This window comes from Cynocephalus volans, chromosome 8, assembly GCF_027409185.1.
Source record: "Cynocephalus volans isolate mCynVol1 chromosome 8, mCynVol1.pri, whole genome shotgun sequence".
In the NCBI taxonomy this organism is placed as follows: Eukaryota; Metazoa; Chordata; class Mammalia; order Dermoptera; family Cynocephalidae; genus Cynocephalus; species Cynocephalus volans.
Genome location: NC_084467.1, coordinates 26,850,372 through 26,875,421, shown reverse-complemented (window position 1 = coordinate 26,875,421; position 25,050 = coordinate 26,850,372). Strand labels below are relative to the sequence as shown.

At 47.5% G+C, this 25,050-nt stretch overlaps 1 protein-coding gene across 1 annotated transcript in view; it reads left to right on the top strand.

Moving 5' to 3' along the window:
* CSMD2 (CUB and Sushi multiple domains 2) overlaps positions 1 to 25,050 on the top strand; it is a 588,341-nt gene that overhangs the window by 340,574 nt on the left and 222,717 nt on the right. Inside the window, exons 12-13 of the mRNA XM_063104124.1 lie at positions 2,813 to 2,925; positions 17,542 to 17,724. Coding sequence (XP_062960194.1) covers positions 2,813 to 2,925; positions 17,542 to 17,724 — 296 coding nt within the window. The remainder of the gene's footprint in view (positions 1 to 2,812; positions 2,926 to 17,541; positions 17,725 to 25,050) is intronic.

The following is a 25,050-nucleotide window of genomic DNA, read 5'->3' as shown; positions in this document are numbered from 1 at the left end:
CTGTACTGCATACTCAGAACTATCGGGAAAATGGATAGCTTCAGAGAATCAGGACCACGTATACATAGTGACCATATTTCCTGACCCAAGAAAGGCCAGTACGAAGTGGTCTAGTCAAGGGAGAGGACAATATATCAGGCTGTCCTGGGATTACACCATGTGGTTGGGCCTTTGCATTTGGGGGCCCTTCAACTCCTCCTTTGCCCCCCACCAATAACCTGACATAAAAGTTGGGAAATGTTGCTGTTCAGTAAATGTGACCCAGCCTCAGAGACAGACAGGCCTGACTGTGTCCATCTCCCTACCAAGAATGACGGAGAATCACATACACTGAGCACCAGCTATGCACCAGACACTGTAATGAGGACTTTTGCATCAATTATCTTGATTAAGCCCCACAACAGCCCTCTGAGAAAGGTATTATTATCCCCACTTAACAGGTATAGAGACTGAGGCCCAATGATTGCAGAGACGGTCGGTAGCAGAACCAGCACTCAAGTTCATGTCTTTTGATTTTGGTCAAGGACGGTGTCCCATGCCACGCTCCCTTCCAACCAGGCTGGTTTTAATGCTTCCAACCCTCTGGTTTTAATGCTGAATGAGAAATCATTGTTCAGTAATAGCTGGCTTGTCCAGGGGCTTGTCTGTTCTGGGTCCCTCTTCACCTACCCCACACCTATCTGGAGATGATGTTATCCATGCAGTTAATCAACTCATCTAATCTGATGGTACCCACTGAGTCAGGTGACATGGCTGGGACTTGGGATCTCTCAGGACAAAGAAAGGGAATGTGAGCCCAAAGGGCATCCTCCGCTGCCTACTCCACTGAACTAGCCAAGGTGTCCAGAGAAACAGAACCAACAGGAGATGATAGATAGGTAGGTAGGTAGGTAAATAGATAGATAAATAGATAGACAGAGAGAGTTATTATAAGGAACTGGCTTGTGTGATTTTGTAGGCTGACTGGTCCCAAGACCTGCATGGGGAGTCAGCAAGCTGGAGGAAGGCAATTCCCTTCCCCGTTCAAAGGCAATCAGGCGGGAAGAATTCTCTTACTCAGGGAAGGGGTCCACCTTTTTGTTCTATTCAGCCTTCAGCTGATGGGATGAGCTCCACCCACACTGGAAGGGCAATCTGCTTTACTCAGCCTACTGATTTAAATACTCATTTCATCCAAAAACACTCTCACAGAAATACCCAGAATAATGTTTGACCAGACACCTGGGCACCTGGTGGCCTAGTCAAGTTGACGCATAGAATTAGCCATCACACCCACTCCCTCTAGGGCATCCCATTATTCCCCTTCTGCCCTAGTTTGCAGACCTGTGTGGTGCATCCTCTCAGCGTGCCTGAGGCCAAGTTCCAAGCTCTCTCTCCTCCCAAGACCCCTTGTGCTTTGTCATAGAGAGAATCTTACAATGTCAGAGCTGAAGAGGCTTTTGGGGATTATATAGCACAGTCCCCTCATTTAACATGGAGTGAAAAAAGCCCAGAGAGTCTCAGCCACTTTTGGTGCAGAGAGGTCCAAAGTCCCACAGCAGATGAATGGCAGAGCCAAGCTTGGACCCAGGTCTCTGGATCAGTGTAGTTTCAGTGGGATCTCAACAAGTTCTCTAGCAGCCCACGGGCTCTCCACCACCCCCAGATCTCTTGAAGCCAACATCGATCTCAATCCTTCAGGGAAATGTGTGCAAAGGTTGGACTCCTTTGCTGTCATCATTGAGTCAAACAGAGGAAAGACCAGAGGCCTTGTCCTTCTCTCTCACTCACCACTGCCCTAAACCCAGGAGCCAGCCCCAGCCCGGCCTCACTCCCTTCTCATTACGGAATGTCAGAGCCCTAAGTTCGGGATGTCACACCCAGGCTGGTATATTCCAGGGGTCTATCCCAGCTCCATCCCACTCCTGGCACTTCGTGGTATGATGATCATCTCTCTGCGACCAACTCAACAGCCCCCCAGTCTTGGAGTCCCCAGGGTAGAGCAGATTGGGACCCATTAGTTCAATCACCCTCTCCCCCAATCTGTGCTGGTGATCTGTCCAGAAGGATGGAGCCAGTTTTCTTCTGGAACTACAGTCTGCACTGTGGACCTCAGCTCTGCCATCCTCTATCAGGTTGACCTTGGGGAAACCAATGCCTGTTCTACCCCTCTGTCTTCTCATCTGTGCAGTGGGAATGGCCATCCCCACCTCACAGGATACAAGGGCATTAAATGAGATCGTGGTGGGAAACTGGTCAGCACAGTATCTGGCCTGGGTAGGTTCTCTTGGTAAACTGAGTTGAATCAGAATCCTCCCTGTGCTTAAACCCTCTTGTCCAAAAGGAGCCTGGCCCTCGGTGACTGTTCACGTTAAGCCTTGCTTCTCATTCTGGAACGGAAGGAGATGTCTATTAAAAGGAGTGGCTTGGGTTCTGGCTGGGGAAGTGGGTTTCTGTCTGCATCTTTTCTGCGGTGTAGATCACATGAGAGATCAAAGGTTGCAAGAGTGTAACCCCTTGATTAGATTTGGTTTTAGCTAGCCCTGTCCCCTGAGCACGCGAGGACACAGATGTCCCTCAGGAGCCCAGAGTCTGGGCAAGGGAGCCAGAGGTGAAATTGAAGCTCTGCCCATGGCTGAGGGGAAAGGTGATGAGTCTTCCCAGCGTGTGGAGCACATGCTGCTGGGCTCCAGTGTCAGCAGCACAGGGCCTGGAATCTGCCCCACAGTGGGCCTGGCTCTGGATGGTGCTGTAGATGTCGCTGGGTGGGCAGTCATTTTGTTCGGGTGCCACGGTGGGGTGCACACCTCTAAATGTCTCTCTTCTGATATAGCCTGACAGGTACATCAGTCCCAGATCTCATTGTCAGCACCAACCATCAAATGTGGCTCCTCTTCCAGACCGATGGCAGTGGCAGCTCCTTGGGATTCAAGGCTTCTTATGAAGGTAACTGCTCTTGGGGATCCAAATGAACTCTGCCCGGGGAGTCTGAGACTTGGGGTCTCAATTTGGAATCAGAAAGCCCTGGTTCAAATCCTGGGTCTGCCTGGCACTAGCTTCCACTCCTTAGGCACATTATTCGACTTCTCTGGGCTCAGCCTCTTTTGTTCGGTGGGTCTCCCCAGTTGTTTTGAGGATTATCTGATATAAATCACTTAAAATGCTGGGCACCCAGTGCCGGGCACATTTATCAGTTTCATCCCCAGTTCATACCTGACTCAGGTTGTAGATTTCTAAGTCAACTGTAAACTTTGTGAACCTCGCTTGTTTTCAAAATCTTTAGACCAGGGACAATAGCTTCCCAGGCTGCCCTATTTGGGTTTCATGGTTATGACTGAGTGACTCTGTGCATAAGGCTAGGGACAGACACCCACCATTGATGGTAGCCTAAGGAGGATGCAGACTCATCTCTTGCTGGGAACAGGCATTAAGAGAACTGCAAACTCTGGGGCCTGAGAGCTACCACACTGTTGTCCTTCTGTGCACTTCCACACCTCCTGTTGGTCAGTGACTGCTAGTGCCAGTCCCCACATAAAGGGAAGGAAAAGCCATGCCACAAGTAATCGCAAAGCCCCTGTTAGGTGCCAGACTCCAGACCAGCACGAGGGGGACAGATGCACCTGACTGAGGCCTCTCCTCAAAGGGCTTTCACTTCCAGTGATGAGAGAGGGGAAGATGACTGAGGTGTTAAGGTGAGATGGCTGCCACAGACAGAGCCAGTAGGAGCCCAGAGGAGGGAGCAGTCGTCCTTCCTGGGAGAACAGGAAAGGCTTTATCAAGAAAGTGAGCTATAAGGCCTCAGAGTAACTAGTGGCTGCCAGGTACAGGAGGCAGAGAGGGGAGAGAAGGTACATCTTCGGTGTGACTCACACCTGCTCCCTTCCCAACCCGAGTGTGCCCAAGGCTCTTCCTGTTCTGGGACCTGTGCTGTTTCCTCCTAACGCACAGGAAGGGCATTCATTTGTGGGCTGCCCTAACAAAGGTATCTCAAACTGGGTGGCTTAAAGCGACAGAAATTTATTCTCTCACAGTCTAGAGGCTGAAAATCTGAAATCAAGGTGTCAGCAGGGCCATGCTTCTCGGAGGCTCTGGGTAGAATCCTTCTTTGTCTCTTGCTAGCTTCTGATGGTGGCCCAGTCCTTAGCATTCCTTGGCTTAGAGCTGCATCACTCCAATCTCTCCTCTGTCATCACACACATTCCTGTGTGTCCCTCTTCTCTTCTTATAAGGACATCAGCATATTGGATTGAGGGCTCGCCCTGCTCCAGTGTGGCCTCATCTTAACTTGATTACATCCGCAAAGATTCTCTTTCCAAATGAGGTCATATTTCTACATACCAGGAATTAGAACTTCAACATACCTTTTGGGGGGACATAATTCAACCCATAACAGGAAGCTAGCCCATATTTCCTACACTAACATTATCATACCTCGATGTCCCCAGGGGCAAAGATGAGGGTTGTACTGTTCTAAGAATAGAAAGTCATGTGATTAAGTGAGGCAGAGCAGCAGACAGAGAATGCTTATGGGTGACAAATGCCGAGTGCAAATCCTGGTCCTGTCACTTTCTGCTGCCAGAACAAGTCATGAACCTTTTCTTGAGCTCTTTTTCTTTACTGTGAGATGGAGATAATAATATAACCTAGGTCACGGGGGTCCTATGAAGATTGTTAGATAAAAAATGTGAAAATAAGAAATGCTGCAAATTGCAAAGCAATTAGTGAGCAGCTAATGAGTGAATACCCAGGTAATTAAATGAATGTGCTGTTCTGGTTCACAAAGTTACACATAAACAGCTGTGGGCAATGGAAAGAGCACTAGACAAGAAATCAGGGGACCCTGACTCAGGTCCAAGCTCTGTCACTCACTACTTCGAAAAGGTGAATAGCTTTGCATGCAGTTTCTAAGTTTTCCCCTAATTCTGAAACTCTGCAGATGCTCAGCAGTGAATGTTCCCAGAAGTAGGGAGGAATGATCCCATGTCATCCACATGCCCTTAATCTGTCCATATTTTGCCAATGATTTGATTAAGACATAAATAGCATGACTTGAAAGGGATGACAATGCCAATCAGCAAAGAGTGCAGAATGATCTGTGTGGGGTAGAGCCATGGGCTAAATTAATAGGATAAGATGAAGTGGGAATATCAAGTCCTGTTTTAGGATTCAAAAAATAAGCTATTCGAATTTATCCCAGGGAGTTAGTTGTGCTTTATTATGCCCTGGTCAGGATCAGAGAACTGAGCTTAGACGTGGGGACCTCAGCTTGAGACAGATAGGAGAGGATTTACGCCAATCCATGTGAGAAATGTTAATGACCCCAAATGTTTACTTGGAGGAAAAGTGGACTCAGGAGACTTGAGAGCTGTGTCCAGATATCTGAAGCGTTGTCATGTGGGAAAGAGGGATAAGATTTGTTTGATGTGATTTCATCACATTTGTTGAGAGCCTACTACGTGCCAGAAGCTTTATGTTCATTATGTCAGTGTTCTCAAACAGTGTTATACAAAGACTTGGGGTATCTCCAGGGACCACCAAAGTGGGTTGGGGAATGCCTAGCAGGGAGGCTTCGACCCTGTCTCCATTTCTTCTTCCTTTCTTTTCTTTTACTCCTTGTAAGCCTTCTTTTACTCAAGAGAAAATTCATAGCTAAACACTGGTTTGAAAAACATTGCTTCATCTCACTGAATGCTCACCACTATACGATGGCTGCTATTTTATAGGGGAGGAATCTGAGACTCAGAGGAGAGAAGTAACCTGCCCGAGGTCACACAGAAGTATGGGACATGTGGCAGAGACAGGATGTGAGCCCGTGTCTCTCTGGCTTCAAAGTCTGTGATTTTCCCCCTGTATCAGGAGCCTCACAAAATTATGAAATTTCAATTCCTTATAAAATCTTTATAGAAGCCAAAGCTTTGCCCCAACCAAATGGGCCATATATTGTGAGCCTGGATTCCATGTCTCTAGAGGCTGGCGGTTTTGTTCATTCGTTCATTTGTCCATTTCACTCTGCCACTATTGATTAAGCCCCCGTTACGTGACTAGTGGTAAGCTGGGTGCTGTGACTCCAGCAGTGAGCAACCTAGATATTGTCTGAAAGCATACCCTGCATGACTGCTGGTCACAGGCTCTGTGGCAGCAGGACTTCTCCTCGGACCCCTGACAAATCAGGAAGGAGTGTCGGGGTATTTAGAGACATCACTAAGCCCATAGCAGGTTCTGAGCAGGCAACGGGTCCTATGAAGATAGAACAGACTCTGAAATTGAACCAGACCTGGTGAATCCCAGCATGGTGCCAGCTGTGTGACCTTGGGAAAGTCACGTGTCCTCTCTGAGGCTCAATTTCCCCACTCATAAAATGGAGATAATGCCAACCTTATAACATTGTTATGACAGTGAGATGAGATCACAGAAAACTCCTTACATACTGCCTGGTACAGAGACGTTGTCCTAACCTGGGGACCACCAAAGTTTCTCTCCACCCAAACCTTCCAGGTTTCCTGTCCTTCAGGCCAGGCTTGGGTCAGCCTACAGGTGGCCTGTGCTTGTCTGACAGGCGCCAGTTTTAGATCCCTGCCTCCCACCAGCGTAGGGCCCTCACTCCACTAGCTGGCTGAGAAATGACATGGTCCACTGTGGGCACAGTGCAGGGTGTAGAGGCAGAATCCAGCTCACAGGGAGCCTTGAGGCCTTAGAAAGCATTTGAACTGAGTCCACTGGAAAGAAGAACCTGTGAAGGGTTAAATCCGGGTGGGTCTACCTTTTCCTTCTGTCCCTTCCATCTTGGACTTTTTATTTGAGGGATGAAGTCCATTGGTCTCACACCTCCACGGTGAAGAGCCCCCTCTGCTGTAAAAAGGTGCCGGGGTTGAGTTCCCAGGCACCCCAGTGTGACTCTGAGTCCCTGGCCCTCCTGGTCTCTGGGCTTCTGTCACCCCTGCCTCCTGGTTCTCCTTCACCTCTCTGGCTGCTCCTTCACAGCTCCTGCACAGCTCCTCAGGGTCTGTCCTCAGCCTTCAGTCCTCTTATTCTAGAACCTTCCTCAGTTGGTCACTTCTACTCCCGTGGCTTCAGCTTCATCCTAAACCCTGGTGACTTCCACATCTGCTCCCCATTTGCATTTCCGTCTACCTGTTACACATTTTTCTATCGCTTCCCCCTCAGACATCTCAAACCCAACTCATCTATATTAGTCTTCTCAGCTGCCATAACAATATACCATAGACTGGGTGGTTTAAACAACAGAAATTTAATTTCTTACAGTTTTGAAGGGTAGAGGTCCAAGATCAAGGTTATGGCTGATTTGGTTTCTGGTAAGGGCTGTCTTCCTGGCTTGCAGACAGCCACCTTCTCACTTTGGCCTTTCCTTAGTATGTGCACAAAGAGAGAGTGAGAGAGTGAGAGAGAGAGAGAGAGAGAGAGAGAGAGAGACAGAGCTTGCATGTGAGCTCTCTGGTGTTTCTTCTTATAGAGACGCCAATCCTATGGGATCAGGGCCCCACCCTTATGACCTCATTTAATTTATTACTTCCTTAGAGGCCCCATCTCCAAATACACACTGAGGGCTAAGGGTCTCAACATATGAATGAGGGTGGGCCCAAACATTCAGTCCACACACCATCCAAAACCAAGCTCGCCATCTCCACCCTCGTGCCCACAACCTGTACTTGTGTCCCCTGTCTTGACACACAGCACCACCATCCACCCCATCACTGTGCATCATCCCTACCTGCTCCTTTTCCCTGTCCCCATCTCTAGCTCCACTCCCAGATTCTGTCAGTTCTCCCTCTGCGTGTCCCACTCTTTCATTGCTGTAGTTGAGTCCCTCCCTCATCCCTTCCCACTAAGGACAGCCCAGTCCTCCAACCAGCATCCCTGACTCCAGTCCTGTCCCTCCCCATCCCCTCCCACCTGCCAAACAGAGCACAGTGAGCTTCCCAGAAGCCAAATCTGGCACAATTCTCTCCTTACAAAAAAAAAAAAAAAAACTTTAATGACAATTTCTCATTGACTTCATGATAAAATACAAAATCTTTCATGTGGCATCCTAAGTTTTCCATGACAATAATTCCAAAACAAGCTCTGGCTCCTATGAATCCATCGAAGGCAGAGATTACATTTTTTTAGTTGCTCCAGCCCTGCAGGGCCTAGCCCAGTGCCTGGCCCAGAACATGTGCTCAGAAAAGCTTGTAGAATTAAACTGTAATGATTTTTTACACAGGCACAATTAGACACCCTCCTTGATACCCTCTCAGTTCCTTTTTCATTCCTTTTACCAACTCCCAGTGCATAGGTGCCAAGAGCCCACGCATTCTCTATTGTCCCTGTAGGCTGTGGGGTTGGACAAACCCAGTCTATAATCAGGCATTTCCACTGACTGCCTGTGTGCCAGTCCTTCCTCATCAATAAGGCTGAGTTTCCTCATCTGCGAAGAGGGGCTGATGAATGGTTGTCCCCCCAGGGTCTGATGAAGCATCCAGCACAGGGCCTGGCATTTAGTAAACACTTGGTTGAAAGCTGGCTCCCTTCCACTGCTTCCCCAGACCTACAGCTCTTCTCCCGACCTGCACCATTGCCAAAGCTTCAGAATTACCTCTGCCTCCATCTTAGCCTTCCTTTTGTCCCAGCTCCTGGGAATTCCATGCAGGATAACCATCTTGGCTCAAGGACGGCAGGGGAACTGGGGTGCAGATGTTCTGCAGGATGGCATGAGGCGTCTGAAGGCTGAGGCCTCCCATAACTATCATCTACATACCCCTCCTCCCCAGCACACATGGCCACATCATCAATACCCCCTCTGCCCAATTTGATCAAAGAGATGCTACTTTGGGGAGAGCAAGTGGCACTGCAGTATCACTCCCCCTCCCTTGTCAAAAGCGTGAGCCCCCATTTACTTTCCCCAAATTCTTCCGGTCCTACGTTGGGGTGGGGAGGGGATTTAGGATCTGTAGATATCTGAGCACTCTGAGCCTAGATTTCAGTCTCCCTCCATGGGGGCGGCCAGCTGTGGGAAATGCATTCATAGTTGCAATTGCTTTGCTTCCCAGTAGAACAAGAAATATTTAAGGAACAGGCAATTAGCACGTACCAGAAACATTATAAAATTACACACAACTTGCTAACAAGTTTTAGCCTCAATCTGGAAGTCTCTTTGCTTCCTGACTGGAGCCTGGAATCTGGCAGCCTAATGCTGAATCCAGGAGGCTGGCCCAGGGGAGGAAGGAGCTGGGACGGGGCCCTGGAGATATGGAGGGGCAGGGCGGGAGAGATTATGCAGAAAGGATGCCCAACAGTTCAGGGCACTCATGTTCAGAATGAGGTCATCTATTTATTCACCATATTCTAAGGCCCTGTGATGTGTTGCAGACACCATTCAGGACACTGAGGCTACAAGGACAATGAGACAGTCTCTGCCTTCATCCAATTCGTAGTCTGTTTCCAGAAGTGTAGAGTAAGTGCTAGAAGATGGGGAAATACAAAGGAGTGGCAGCTAATCTTGCTCCAGGGCATCAGGGAAGCCTCCCTGGAGGAGCTGATGTCTGAAACAGAGATTGGCTTGCAGGATGAAAAGGAGCTTGTCAGACATCCCTGAGGGAGAGGACTGGTTGGTTTAGAAAGCTGACATGTGGACAGAAAGCGGGTGGAAGAGGACCAAGACTTGCCCTCCGCAGGCAGTTCCCACATCCCCTTCTCTAGAACTTTTTAACCCTGGTGGTGGGCACAGGTGAGCCTCCTAAAAGAGGTGGTGTTGGAGCCAGGCTTGAAAAGAGGCCAAGGGCAGCAGATCAGCACCACGGGCCCCACTCCCTTTCTGACACTGCCTTTCCTCTCGTTGGATGTCAGACACCTGGCCATGTTCAGCCTTTTGTCTGCTTTTTTCAGGACACCTCTACTTCTTGTCTGGTCCCCATAAGCTGGGAAGCTCGAATGTTCCCACTTAGGCCAGGAATAACACCAGGCATGTTTCTAAGACACTCATTGAGTTTCCACAATCCCTTTAAATGTTTTTCAGCTGCACTGGGAGCCAAAGTGCCTCAAGGCACAAGCAGCAGTATCTCCTCCCAGGGAGACCCAATGGGATCTGTGCTACGCGCAAGTCTGTTCTGGCTCTGAGGGCTGGGCTGGCAAACAGCAGAGGATGCTGCAGCAGTAAAATGTGGCCGGATGTAATCTGCCAATGAGATATACTCTTTAAATACATGAGTTTTGCAAATGGTAAGCTCCAGTGTGGGGCTAATGCAGACCTCGGTGGCAGCCTAAATGCTCCGTATGTCTGTGTTCACTGCTGTTTCCCAGCCTCCTTCAGCCAGCAACAGACCCACAACAGTGTTGTGGAAGAAGGAGATGGGGAGAGGGGAGAATGTCACCCACTTCATCCACCTACACCTCTCCCATTCGTGAAAATCACATGCAGAGAGATGCATAAATCCCCAGTGGTACACATGTAGACGCATGGTCTCTCACCTCCCGGTGTCCTTCCCATCATCACAAGTAGAAAAGTGGAGTGGGATGTGGTTCTAGGGAAATCCAGGAGATAGAGGCGTGCCCAGAGTGTTGTCCTAGTGCACCAAATTGTCTCAGTCTCTTGCTTGGAGTTTGTACTGATTGAACAACGCATCGCATCTGGAGCACTTAGTATGCAGAAGACCCTGGGTCTGATTCTGAGGATCCAAAGAGTAGAAAGGATGGGACCTTTGGCTTGGAGGAGCTGACAACCTACAGGATAAAGTTAAGAGACTTGTCACCCATTGAATCGAGCCCTCCATGGTCTCAGACCATCTTTCCAGCCTCCTCTCTCTTCATCACCACTTGAACTTTCCGCCACAGTGACCTTGTTACTATTCTCCAGGCATTGCGCTCTCACCCTCCGGTTCCCCTTTCCTGCTGCCTTCCTTCCCTCCCTTCCAACATCCTCCCCTTGTCACTCCTCAAACAGTTACTAAATGCCTCCTCTGTGTCTTGTACTCTACTGTGAGCTGGGATACAGACATTTTAAAAACATTTTCTCAGTCCTCAGGAAACTTACCTTTTAACAGGGACAAACTGGTGCCCAAAACTGTGGCACCCTTGCTGTAGTAACAGAAACACTCCAGGGACTGGGAGCGAGAGAAAGAGCTCCTAAGTCTGCCTGGGAGATCAGAGGGAAGATCCCAGTCTGGGACGCACTTGCACCGACACTGAAAGATGATTCTTTGTCTGGCAGACAAGCAGGGGGTGTCGTTTCATGAAGAGAGGACAGCAGGTGCCATGTGAAAGCCCTGTGAGAGCCAGCTGGGCTCTGCAAATAGCAGCGACAGTAATAACAACAAGGAAACACCAACTGGCTCCTGGTTCCATGCCATGTACTGGACATTCTGACAATTGTCTTGCATACATAAACTTACTTAATCCTCAAAACAACCTTGTTATTACTACCATTTCCATTTCACAGATGACAAAACGAAGGCTCAGAGAAGATAAGTTATATGCCCAGGTCTATGACTTAGTGTTAGAGCCAGGATTTAGACCCAGGACTTTGTGACATCAGAGCCTCTGCTCATCATTCCTCCTCCCTCCAGATCGCTCAGTTTTGTGGTATTTAAATCTCAGGGCTGGCAATGACCAAAGATGAGGCTGGGATGGTTGGGAACAAGCAAGGCTCCCGCCATGCCGCGGAGTTGGGGTTTTAATCTGTGGATTTTAGGAAGCCATGAATGAATCATGAGCAGGGGACGGAGGGGAGATCAGATGTTTTTCCTGGATGATCTTGCACTGCCTTGGAGAGTGTGGAGGAGGGACAAGGCAGGAGAAGCACCAGGCCACTCCTGCCGTCCAGGAGAGAAATTGCCAGGGCCGAGCTCAGGCAGGGAGGAAGGGGTGGAGGGCAGAGGGTGCTGGAGGCAGAGGCTTAGGAGGGAAGCCAACGCGAGTGGGCTAGTGAGAGCTGAGGGAGGGCAGGGAAAGGGCAGAATCCAGGCTGATTCTCAGGTTCCTGGTTTGGAGCTGCCCGTAGGCTGTGTGGTTGGGTCTACACTTCCTCAGTTGCCCTCATCATTTGCACTGGAATTATTTCCATACCCAGATGACCGAGTTCTCCAAGGGCAGGGGCCGTGGGTCAGGCAGCTCTGTATCTTCAGTGCTTAGTGTGGCACTTGGTACAGTTTCTATGCAATAAATATTAACTGAGCTCATGCACTAAACTGAATATTCACTGTGTTCCCGACACCACGCTAAGTGACAGGTACACGGTGATCAACAACACACAACCAATGCCTGCCCCACAGGGCTTCCATTCCGGCGGGTGGGAAAACAGAAACGAGAAGGCCAGCCAGCAGCCAGCTGGGAGCCGGGGGCCGAGCTGATGAATCAGCCATCCCTGATGTCCGCCCAGACAGTCAGCTCCAGGGGCACAGATTGTGCCCCTTATTTTATCACTACACCCCCAACATCTGCAACAGTAACCCAGAACGTTCTTGTTGAAGAGATGAATACTTACAATAAGTGCTACGAAGGAAAAGAACAGGGCACCAAGAGAGAAAAGAAAAAGGGAAATAGCTGAGATGCCTGGACAGGGAAAGCGTCTTGGAGGAGATGATGTTTTGAGCTAAAATCTATAGCATTGAGGAGTCGGCTGTATGAAAGGGCAGGACAGGAGGCCACAGCACGGGCTGAGGGAACGATGAACGAGTGATGGAGCAAGCCAGGTCCCACCCATGTGGAAAGGCTGCACAGGTGACACAAGCTTGGACCCCCATCCCCCGAAAGAAGGGCTTCCCTTCTTGGAGCACATCAGACAGTCAGCGAATTTATAGAGACACATGATGCGGTTGCTTATTGCACAGACATTGCCATAAAAGAGGATTCCAATTTGGTATTAGAAGATGGAAAACCTGGGGAGACGACAGTGAGGTTGGTCACAGATGATAAGCATAAAGCAGCTGGGAAAGGGGACAGCAAATTCGCTGAGCGGCACAGCCCGGTCGTGATGGGATTCTGAGGCGTCTTAGAAGCAGTCATCCCATGCTGCCCAGCTTGCTTTCCGCAGGCAAAAGGAGAGAGAGAGGGAAAGAAGAGGAAACCCTTATACAATGGAATTATATTAAACCGGATAACAAGAAATTGCATGCATGATTTTTCTCCAAGTCAAAATTTGGCAATTCTGGGTCCTGACATCAGACTTGGTCAGCACCTGACCAGGAGGGCAAGGTCGAGAGCCTTTCAGGCAGGGCGGGGGAGCATAGGCAGTGTCCGCAGGAAGACAGGGGACTTGTTCCCTGTGTTCCCAGCAGGAATTGACTCAGCTGGGATGGAAAGCCCAGGCCAGGACAAAGGGTGCCGAGGGACAGAAGCCAGCCACTCCTGCCTTCCTGGAAGGAGCTACCGAACTCTCACCCCATGCTGCTGTGTTCATCCTCACCCCTCCACCCACTCTTGGTTCCCTGGTCAACACATCCCCCTTGGACCACTTTGCCAAATGCTGCCTTGAACCTGACTTTCCCTTGAGGTCACCATTACCAGTAGCCCTCTCCAGTGCCAGCGCTCACTTCCCACACTTGGTGAGCATGTGACGGGTGGACTCGGGTGCTCACTCCAATGCCATTCCACCCTCTTCCTCTCCACCCCAGCCGTGCCATCGCCCCGTCTCTCAGGCCTTGACCTCTCACTTCCTCAGCCCACTGCACTCTGGCTGCAGCAGCCCTGAAATCTCAACCGCACACATCCCGCTCCGGGGCCCTTGGTCCCCACAGCCCTTTCACTTGTCACTCCCTCTGCTCCTGTTCATCATCCTTTCCTTGACCACCCCCCACGCTCTTCACTTCTTTCCTTCCTTTGCCTGAGCCCCTGGGAGAGCGCTCCAGCCATTCTTTTAGCAACATCCTCTCCTCCTTTGCCCCAGTGCCCTCTGTTTCTCCAACCCAACCCCACCTCTTAATCAATCCTGCTGCCCCTGTCTCCACCTCTGCAGTTACTAAGGGCTGCTAGGACAAGTCACACGGTCCTGCCAGGTGGTGCCCCTACAAATGAGTCCTCTCCACCCCTGCTGGGCCCAGAAGTGCATGGCACTTCATGTAGCCACAATCTCCTCTCTTCCAGAGGGACCGCCTCAGACGTTCCTGTCAACATCAATTTCTTTTCCCTGCACCTGGCCCATCACCTTCAGCAAAGACCATGACCTCTTGCTCCTCCACTTAGAAAACAGAGCCTGAGCCATCACAGGATCTCCCTCAACATCCTGCCATCCTGCCTGAAAACACTGCCACCACCCCATCCCTCTTCACTGCTGTCATGAGGGAAGGACAGTCCCTCCTGGTCCCTAAGGCCAGCACTCAGCGTGCTCTGGGGGCTCTGCCTCCTGCCTTCTCTGGAGCCTCATGCCATCATTGCCCATTTCTCCTCCATGTCTTTCATTCACTTCTCCCTCTCTCTCTGCCTCTCTCATTCTCCCTCCCTCGCTTGGTTCTTCTCTAGCATTTAAATAGGCTCAAGTTTCTCCCATATTAGAAATATTTTTAACCACTCCTCCAAGGCCATACCCCTCATGAGTTGCTACCTAATTTCTCTCTATTCCTTCACTGCCAAGAAGTGCTTTATTTGAAAGTCATCCACTCTTCCTGTGTCATCTTCTGCATCTTCCACTGGGTGTTGGTCCTCATCATTACACTCAAGCTACTACAGCCAGCACCAGCAGTGACCTTCTTCTGCTAACCTGCTTTTCAACCCGCTCTAACTTCCCTGCAGCATTTGTGGCTATGGCTTTCCTTGTCAAAACTCATTCTCCTCTAAGTTTCTGTGGCCCCACTATCCCCAGGATTTTAGTCTAACATTCTGCTGGTCCCTACAATGTCCCTAACTGTCTTGTCCTGGCCCAACACCTCTCCTCAGTCTCCTTGGGTGGTCTCTTCTGTCTCACAGCTTCTTTCACCATCTATGAGCTGTATTTCTGGACTAGATTTCTCTCCTGAACTTAAGACCCATGTAGCCACTTTCTGCTGGACTTTTCCACCTGGAGGTCCCACCAGCACCTCAACGACAGCACGCCCTAGTGGTGACCCTCCATTCAGACCTGCACCTCCCACTGCATTCTTGTCTCAGTGAAAGCACACCCAAGTGCCCAGGCCAAACCTTCAGCATTGGAGACCCCTGCCCCTTCTTTCACTCCTATATCCTCACTTCCAGTATGGCCTATGGCTTTTTCCTGGGTTTCCTGAATCTTTCTGCCTCTCTTTATCCCCTCTATCTGTGCCCCATCCAGGATGCCATGAAAACATCTCCCAAATTATTTCGAGCCTCCCACCAGAGTGGAGGTTCCTTGGAGGTAGGGCTTGCATCTGCCTTGGTCTCCATTGCACCCCCAGTGCCCAGCACAAGGGCTCACACTAAATAGACACTCAAATGTTTGCTGAGGACTGAATGGTCTCACTGCCTCCAGCTTGCTGCCCTCAGACCATTTTCCAGACAACAGTCAGAGTGATCTTTCTCAAGTACGAAACATTAAACATTAAAAAGAATGAAACCTTGTATTGACTCCCCATTGCCTGCTACCTGAAGTCCAGTCTCCTAAGCAGATGGCACAGGCCCTTTCACGGGCTGCCCTGCCCACCAGTGCCTTTCCCAGCCTAATCTCTCATCACCCTGAAGAAGGGGCTTGTAGAAAGGCGCATGGCACAGAGCTTGAAAGCCTTAGGGCAATTCATACCACTTAAATTTGGATCCCAGAATCACCACTTCCTAGCTCTGTGGCTTTGGACAATTACGTGCCATCTCTGTGCCTCATTTTCTTCGCCTTTAAAATGGTGAAAATAGTACCTAGTATACAGGGTTACTATTATAAGGGTGAAATTAGTCAGCATACGTAAAGTGCTCCGAGTGGCCACCAGCACGTAATCAGTGGTAGAGTTACTAGCTACATAACTAAAGCTTAGTTGTGATCATAACTCCTAGGTGGTTATTGTCATTGTCACTGCTATATTGCAGACCCCCAAACAGTCCTACCTCTGGGACTTGCATGGATTCTGCCCTCCATCTGGAGGGGCCCTTCTTCTCTCTCCTCACCTGCCTTTCCTTTCACCTTCCTGGCTCCTCCACTTTATTCAGGCCTCAGTTTAGGCATCACCTCCTCCAGGAAGGCATCCGTGACCCGGGGCTGGGACTAGGGTGAGGTGAGTGAGGCACTCGCCTTGGTGCAACATTTGGTGGTGGGGAGGGCGGAGTCCAAAAACTGACTAATTAAGATAAATTATATTTTAATGAATTTTTTTTTAATTAAGGTTAATACAAAATATCCATAATAAAAGTATTAACATTTTAAATAAAGACAAGCTCCAACAGGGCCAGGGCAGGGGTGAGATAAGAGCGATCAGGCATCCAAGTACAGGGGTGGATCCAGCCTTTATTTTAAATGTTGGCATTTTTCTTTATTGTGGATTGCATTTATATGCGTTAATTGATTTTTGAAAAAAATATTGCACCAAGCTATTATTCGTCTTGATTGCTGAGTTTTTGGTGCTCCGTGAAATTTTGTGCACGAGGTTGGAGCCTCACTCCCCACACCCTACTTCCAGCTAGTCACTCCCACTTGGAGTCAAGTGCTTCTCCTTGACTTCCACAGCATGAATCACCTTGTCATAAATACCATTTCCTGTCTGTTCACTCCTTGAAAGCAGAGACCACATCCAGATCTCAAGAGTCTAGCACAGGTGGGGACTGATACACAGTAGGTGCTTATTATATGCTTGTGATTACATTGACGGCAGGAGAATTCAGTGGGTGCAGGCATGCATGAAGGGCTGTGTCTGCACAGCAGGAAGCCTGGGCAGATTCCTTCCTTCCCCTGAGGACGCTGTTCTTTTGAGCTGATCACAGCCTCAGACTAGCTGCTGTGGGCAGGGACACAGGCAGACATACCCCATATGTATACTTTCTACAACATGGTGGGGCCTCGCTAGGTGCAACAGACATCATTCCAGAAGCTTCTAGGTCCTGATTGACTCATTCTTGAGGAAGCTAGCCCATTATGCCCGCTGAGCCCAGGCCCGAGAGCTACCTCGGGGAACCCACTTCATGTCTGACACAGCCCTGTTGACTCAAAAGTGTACTTAATGAGTCATTTACTTCCTTTTACCTGCTGCTGTCTCAAATTGAATTAAAAAAATATCTTCATGAAAGTGCTTCCATATCAGAAGGCGGTGACTATTGATTCTCACTTAATCTCTGGTTTGTCATGAAGGCAGGCAGCAAAGTTCTGCTGACTCTCGGCTCAAGCTTGCCTTTGCTGCCCAGGGAGGGACTGTACTTAAGAGCCATCGAGTGACATTAGTAATCCAGATGCCAGGTCAAGTGCAGTAAGGAAGTCTCTCAACTTTGGGACTTGCTAGCTCCTGGAACAGGTAACTACAAAGAACATATACCCACCTCCTCCAAATGAAAACATCCAGCCATCTATGCAGCACTCTGTGTCCTGCTCGTGTGGCTCTGAGCGTTACTCACGGTGGAAGGGCAGCAGAGCACATAATGTGGACCTCCAGCTCCAAGAGAGGTACGAAGTCACCTTTGTCTCTGTTTTCTCATCTTCTTGTCTTTCAGAGATCGAGCAGGGCAGTTGCGGCGACCCTGGCATACCTGCCTATGGCCAGAGGGAAGGCTCCCGTTTTCACCATGGTGATACACTCAAGTTTGAGTGCCAGCCTGCATTTGAGCTGGTGGGACAGAAGGCAATCACGTGCCAAAAGAATAACCAGTGGTCGGCTAAGAAGCCAGGCTGCGTGTGTAAGTGAGCAGAGAGGAGGTGGCGTCAGGGTGTTCACATAGAGGCAGGGTGCCTGTTTCCTACCTAGTCCAGAGGCCCCATCCTTGCAGGTTGTAACACAGATTCACTCTGGTGGAAGCTTCTATTCTTTGGAACGTTGCTGGTTGGGTTCTCATTTCTGGCAGTAATGCACACTGTAGCACAGAGAGTGACGGCTCTTGATGTTTGGGGACCTTCTTCAATGCCGTCTTACCCTCCATGCGATCCTTAAGAGCAAGGTAGAGACCACTGGGGCTTGGCCTGCCGGGCTCAGACTCAGGCTTTTCTCCTCGCCCCCACTGCTGCCACTGACACTGTACAGGGTGAAAAGGACTGGCGAGTTTATAAGATTGTAGACTGTGTACCAGCCTCTGGGTACCGCAGGAAACCATGACCTTGCCGGGATATAAAAAATTTCCTAAAATCTCTTCCTCTTGTATTGTATTAAGGGAGGGATGGGGGATTGAGCTATCTTTGGATTGTTGATCTTTTGGGGAAGAGGTTTCTGTTGAGTGGTCTGTGGCAATAACAAAGAAGCCCTTCTTCCTTCCTCTTGGATGATCTAACCGTACTTTGCGGCGCAAATGATACCTTAAGTCTTTGGTCACAGGGGTTGGCAAGTGCGAGGGGGCTGTGTGTAACCAAGGGAGGCCCAGGCGTAGCCTCTGTTGGGAACTCAAAGGTCCCAGCTTCTCCAGGCTGTCACCTCTTCTTCTCCCAGCCTTTGCCACTCTGCCTCCTCCACCTCTTTCAGTTTGCTTCTCTCAGGGAAGGGCAGACAGCCTGACCCTCTGATCCTTCACCCACGTTGGCGGGCTACTCAGGGCCTCTGACTTCTGCATTTCTGCATACTAGAGAATGAAGGCCCCTTGGGGCTGTGGGAGGAATCACCTGGAAGGCTATCGGGGTCTCTGTGATGATAGAGAGTGGTGTATGAGTTGGTGAGTTGGGTCATACCACAGCGATTACTTTTCAAATAAAGAAAAAATCACATCTGACAAAGCATTTTTGATGACATGTGAGTTTATTTATGTAAAAATTCTTATGAGCTTTAAAGATCAAGTCAGTCTTAGATATACTTTAAACAAATCACCCTTATTAAAAAAAAATTGCATGAAATCTTCCCATCTCTACTCCCCCACAGGGTTAGAATACACTGATCAACTGCACTGGCCTGGGAGCACTCTGGGAGCCGTGGAAACCTGGAAAGGCAGAGAGGGTTATCAGGGAGCAGCTCAGGCCAAGCAAGAACAAAGGCTCTGACCTTTTTGGAGAGACCAAGCCCAGGCAGGAATGAGCAGAGCAGAGGCTGGTGGGATTGAAGTGGGAAGCAGAACCAGCCTGCTACTTAGGACCAGGATAAAGTTCCCTGCCCACATGCTGAGAGGGGCAGGTAGCAGAATACTACCTAGGCAGTGGGGGGCAGTTACTGCTCAAGTCCTCCAAGAATTTACTAGGAGTAGTTTTTGAACATCTTTCCAAACCTTCACTAAGGGCAGAAGACCTTGAAGTGCTACTCAGCAGGTCTCCATTTCTAGGAGCAGAGCCAGCAGCCCCCTGCAAGCTGGGCACTTGCAAATACTGAGAGGAAAGGAGGACAGAGCTGTCCCAGCAAGCAGGGATCTGTGCTGTCTGTGGCTTAAAATGAGGATGAGGGGCCTGAGGCTTATTGATGAGAACCATGAGGCAGGCACTCTGGGGGGCCGACATGGCATTTCTTCTTCCGAATGATTCTGGGACAGCAGAGGACAGCGTCCCCAGGCGCTCCCATCACTCAAGTTTGACTGGACATCCGGGAATAGCAGAACACAGCTTGAGTCTCAGGGATGCTGGCTTTAGTGCAGGAGGCCAGAGAGAGCCAAATGGCCTAATGCCTTTGTGCAACATAGCAAGGTTGCATTTGCATTTCATGAAGGTGAGGGACTGCCATCTGTCCCCTCTCTGCTGGCTACCCAGCCCCTAAGCTGGTGCTTCCTGAGGTCCTGGGCTTTGTCCTCAGGGAGCTTGTAATCTAATTGGTAGCAAAAGGATGGTGATAAGAAAGGCCTGGTGCAATGAGAGAACTTTGGATTCAAAATCTGGAAACCTGATTCTTAGCGCCAGCTCAGCTTCGTGACTGCAGCCGGGGCATCTCGTCTCTGGGTTTTGGTTTACTGGGCAGCACTCCATTCTGGCTCCAAAAATTCTAAGCCTCTATGATCATATTTATAGAAAAAGATAACTACGACATGAATAGTCTTACATTTTCCACACACTACTTCTAAAGTGGACCATTACAGAGCAGGTCATACTTTGAGAAACAGTAATAAACTTTGGTGTTCTGCTCCTGACTCTAGGTCGAATATATCATAGTGTGTGATCAATAGAAAAGAGACAACATCTATAAACATCTATAAAAATATAAAACAGTAAGGTTGGTCTCTATGATCTATAAAGTGTTCATAAGTGTACATACAAAAGCACCTCTAGCAAAAGTCAGCAGAAGTGTCCTAAATTTTATCACGCATTAGTCACAATAAATATTAATACAATACTTTGCAAGCAATACTGCTCTTTTCTTCTCAGGAATCAGAAGGGGATGGAGGAAATTATTTTCTCATCTCAAATTTCTTTGAACAATTGTCCAAAGTGCAAAGTGGTACATTGTTCTTCTCCTAAAGAATTTTCTTCAAAACAAGCCTTTGCTAGAGAATTGCCCTGCCGAGACTACACAAATACATTCTGCCTTCATGTTCCAAAACATTTTCTTTAGCAAGCAGAGACTTCAGAATCATTTTGTTGGCTTTTGAGCTGCCCTCACAGTAGTAGATGCTCAATAGATGGTTTTTTTACATCTAGGTTTTCAAGAAGATGATGTATCTCACAGTGAAAAGCATTAAGAAAGAAAAGATGGAGCCAGCTTCTTTCCTCTTACTCTCTGGTCCTCCTTGGTAAATTCACATCTCCAGGGACCACTGTGCAAAATCAATTGGAAGTAGTACCACTTTGCAAACAGTCCAGGATATTTACTGAGTGTCTACCCTGTGCCGAGCACCGTGCATTAGATTCAGAGCTGTTCAGTCTCTGCCTAGGAAATTTGCTCAACCTGGCTGTCCTAGTGAGGAAGCTCTGGCTGGTGGCACACATTCCTTACCTTCCAGAAACTGCCTGCTTTACCCGCTTTCTTACAGAAGAGTGGAGAGCCTTTCCCATAGAGCCATGTCCAGTTATTCCTCCACCACAGAGATACAAAGGGAAGGAAGACACAAACAACTCTGATGGTGCTTTGCACAATAGGTGATGCTTTGTTGACAGGCTAGCAGAACGTTTCACACTTCATATGGAAGCCAGGAAACCAATTATCAGTCCATTGGCAGCCACTTTCAAAAGAAGTTTTGAAACAGCCTTCACCAGAGACATGCCAAGACTGTAAGAATGCACACTTTTCTTCACCATTTTGTAAACCACCATAAGAAGCGGGAATCCCAACCGCTCAGTTCTTAATGTATGTGGCATTTGTGTGAAGTGTGAAGGCAGGGCCTACTGGGATGTATGTCGTTTAAGTTACAAATCAGCAGCCAAATCTTGAGAGGTGAAGGGGGAGGGAGAGTTATGGGAGCTCAAAGAAAATGTCACAGAGGATACAGGGCTTCAGTTGGGCTTTGGAGAGTTGGAAGGTAAAGGAGGGTGTTCTACACAGGAATGCTACAGGGAATGATCCTCTCCTATGCTCCTCTTGTCCCTTCCCCCCTGAATTCTTCCCCTTCCCTCCCTCCCTCCCTCACTCTGGACACACACACACACCTGCATTTCTGGATAAAGGGGTAGATTGGGTCATAGGGTCTTCAGGAAGCTGGTCTGTCCCATGGACCATTACTCTGGGTAAGGTTTCTCAACCTCAGCACTATTGATATTTTGGCCCAGATCATTCTTTACGGGTGGGGCAGTCTTGTGCATTGTAGGACATTTTGGCAGCATCCCTGTTCTCTATCCACTATAGGCCAGTAGCACCCACCCCACACACTGGCTATGACAAGCAGAAGTGTCTCTAGACTTTGACAAATATTCCCTGGGGGAAAACCATCCCATCTTAAAACACCACTGGTCAGGCTAACTTAGTCTTGTCAAATTCCAAATATGAAAAATTCTGTGTGTTTGCCTTTTTAGCAAGGTTGTGATTAAAGCCTACAGCATTACGACAGTGAGAAAGCACGGGCTGGGGAGGGTGCCGACATTTATTAAGTATTTTACATCGTTGGGAAGACATGAATCTTTCCTACAACTTTATGGAGTATTTATTCTCTCAATGTGTAGATGAAATAAAAGTTCAAGGGGATAAGGTAACTAACTCAAAGGCTACAGAACCGTTAAATGATGGGCTAGAATTTAACTATTAATTGACAACAGCAGTTTGAACCCAGTTTCTACTCCAAGTCCTACGATTTCTCTATGGCACAAGATTTCCAGAATCTGAGGGAACATATGTGAAAGTAAGGACAAGGAAGCCTTAGGACAAAAATACTAGGCCAGAGTACAGAAGCAAACTGTTGGCTGAGTTACCCCCATGAAGTAACACACGTTGACAGTAGTTAAGCAAATTCACAAAGGATAGATCCATGACCCTTCCTGGAACTATACCAGTGTTGTATACCAGTATGCAATATACTGGTGTTGAAACATTTTCCCAATGTTTAATTTTTCTTGTTCCTTCTACCCATCCATTTATCTATCTGTCTTGATTTATTGAACACCTACTATATACAAAGTCAGCTGCATAAGACTTTTTTGGTATGGATGTTGCTAGTCAAATTCTAAACTGGAGGGCCTCTGGGGCTGAGTCTGCTCAGCTTGCAGGAGTGATCTCTTAGTGCCATGCCCTATATAATGTGCTATAACTCTATTTCAAGAAGTACCTGGAGCTGAAGGGCCAATATCCAACAAGCTTTGGGTATATTTTAGTATTTTAACAGTTTAAATAAATTTAATAGTTTAAATACATTAAAAATTTAAATAAACTACTCTTAATATCCCTTCCTTAAACCAAAAATGATTTCAAATTTGGCCATTCTTTTTTGATTCTTCCTCATCTACGCACATATTTCATGTGGTCTTAACCAAAGTAAACATAGCATATTGCATTCAGTGTTTTAAAGTCCACAGTATGTCATATATCTTACCATGTTGCTACACGTCTTTCATAGTTATCGTTCTTCAGATCAATGGGATATTCTGTCTAGTGATTGCACCATGACTTATTCAACCAATTATGTTCAATTATTTTATGCAAGATTGTAATGAACATCCTCATGCATTTGGCTTTTTTTTTTTTTTTCTCCTAAATTATTTCCTTAAGATAAGTTTCGAGGAGTGAGGTTATCGAGCCAGGGTTTTAAACAGTTTTATAACTCTTGATTCCTACCGTTATATCACTCCCCAAAATGTTGTACTAGTTCACAATGCTAATAGCAAAAGCTATAAGAGTAAGAATAAGATTTTATCCAGAAACATGGCATATCTCTCTTTTATATTTGTCTGCCTTCACTTTTCTAAATGATAACAACTTTGTGGTTTTCTTTGTATAGGTCACATACATAGCTTGTAACATTTATCAGGTTTGCTAAACCTCAAATATTTGTGTGGCCTTTTAAAAACTGCTAATTCAGTAAGTGTAAGTTGAATATATCCCTACAAGACACCCTAGCTGACTACTGTAAAGTGCCAAGTGTTATGATAAGTGCTGCAAGTCCAGAGATGAATTGGGCATAGTCCTTGACCTCAAGGAGCTGTCTTGATGTGGAGATAGACACAATTATGTAATTTAAAGTGGTCCCTTGTGGCTTAAAATTTAGTTTCTCAATGGGAAAGCATTGGTGATACAAATACATTTAGGTTCATTCTTTTTTTTTTTTTAACACATATTTATTGAGCACTGCAATGTGGTGCTGAACAGAAGAACCCCTTTTCTCATAGAGCATAAGCCTGACATCATCTCTGTTAGAGTCATTGGCCTTGAAAGCTGGGACTACAGAGCTGGGGGCCCTGAAGGAATAGGAGACATCCAAGTGGCAGTAAGGGGGTTCTGAGAGAAGCCATAGGGTTTGGGCCTATGCAAAAGGGAGAGGTTCCGTGGATACATTGGTGCACATACACACACACACATGCACGCACACACTGCCAGTCTGGGGACTTGGGTTTGCAGTGGTTCCTAAAAAGGTTGGCTGCTGCCAGATAGATGAGAACAAAGAAGGGAGGTAGGGTTCATGGAGCTGAGTATGGAGAGAGGCCTGTTGAGGCAAGAGATATGAAAGGTGTCGGGAGGCGTGCAGGGTATCCATCACTGGACACTGGGTGGGCGCCTCAGTCCTGGTCTTTCCCCAGCTGGCCTGGGTCCAGCCCTGTCCAGCATTTGCTATTTGCAATCCCTGTGTTATGACTGTACTGAAATGTGGCTATTAGGGTGCTGGTATTTTCCTTTCCAGTTTGAAGGTGCTCTTTCTATATTGTGGATATTTGATATACATATTTTCCCAATCTCATTTTTTTTTATTGCTTTGCTATTTTTCATGGTACAGTTGTTTTACATTTTTGTATAGACAAATATCTCAATATTTGTGATTTCTTTTTAAAGCTGACAAAGTTATTCTGCCACAAATCAGAGAAACAGTTCTATTTTGGGTTATTTGTCAGTAATTTAATTTTTAAAATAATATAATTTGTTAATCCATCTGGAGTTTATTTAGATGAATGTATAATATTGTCCAGACTATTATGCAGTTTTCCAACACAGTTTATTAAGTAATTCATTTCCCTTTTGATGTGAAGGAAATGAATTGTTTATCACATACCAAATCCTCAAATGTAGTTAAGTCTATTTCTTGAGTCACCACTCTGTTCCGCTGCTCTATTTCTATCTCAGCACCGGTACTGAATAATTTTAATTGCTGTTTTATAATATGTTCTAATATCTGGCAGAGCTGGAAACAACTCCTTCCTCCCTTAATTATTTTCTCTTTCAGAATATTCATTGTTATTCTCATCTGTTTGTTGTTCGAGATTAATTTTAGAATCATTTTGTCAGAGTGAAAAAAAATCCTTCTGGGATTTTGTATGTGCATTCCTGTTAAACTATAAATTAACTTGAAGAAAATAGGCATTTTTATGACACACAGCCTTCCCATCGAGAAACATGGCATGTCTCTCTTTTTGTGCATCTGCTTTCATTTTTCTAAATATAACAGCGCTGTGGATTTCTGCATATAGGTCACATACATTGCTTGTTACCTTTATTCTTAAATTGGCAGGTATTTTTTTTCACTTTCCCTCCCACT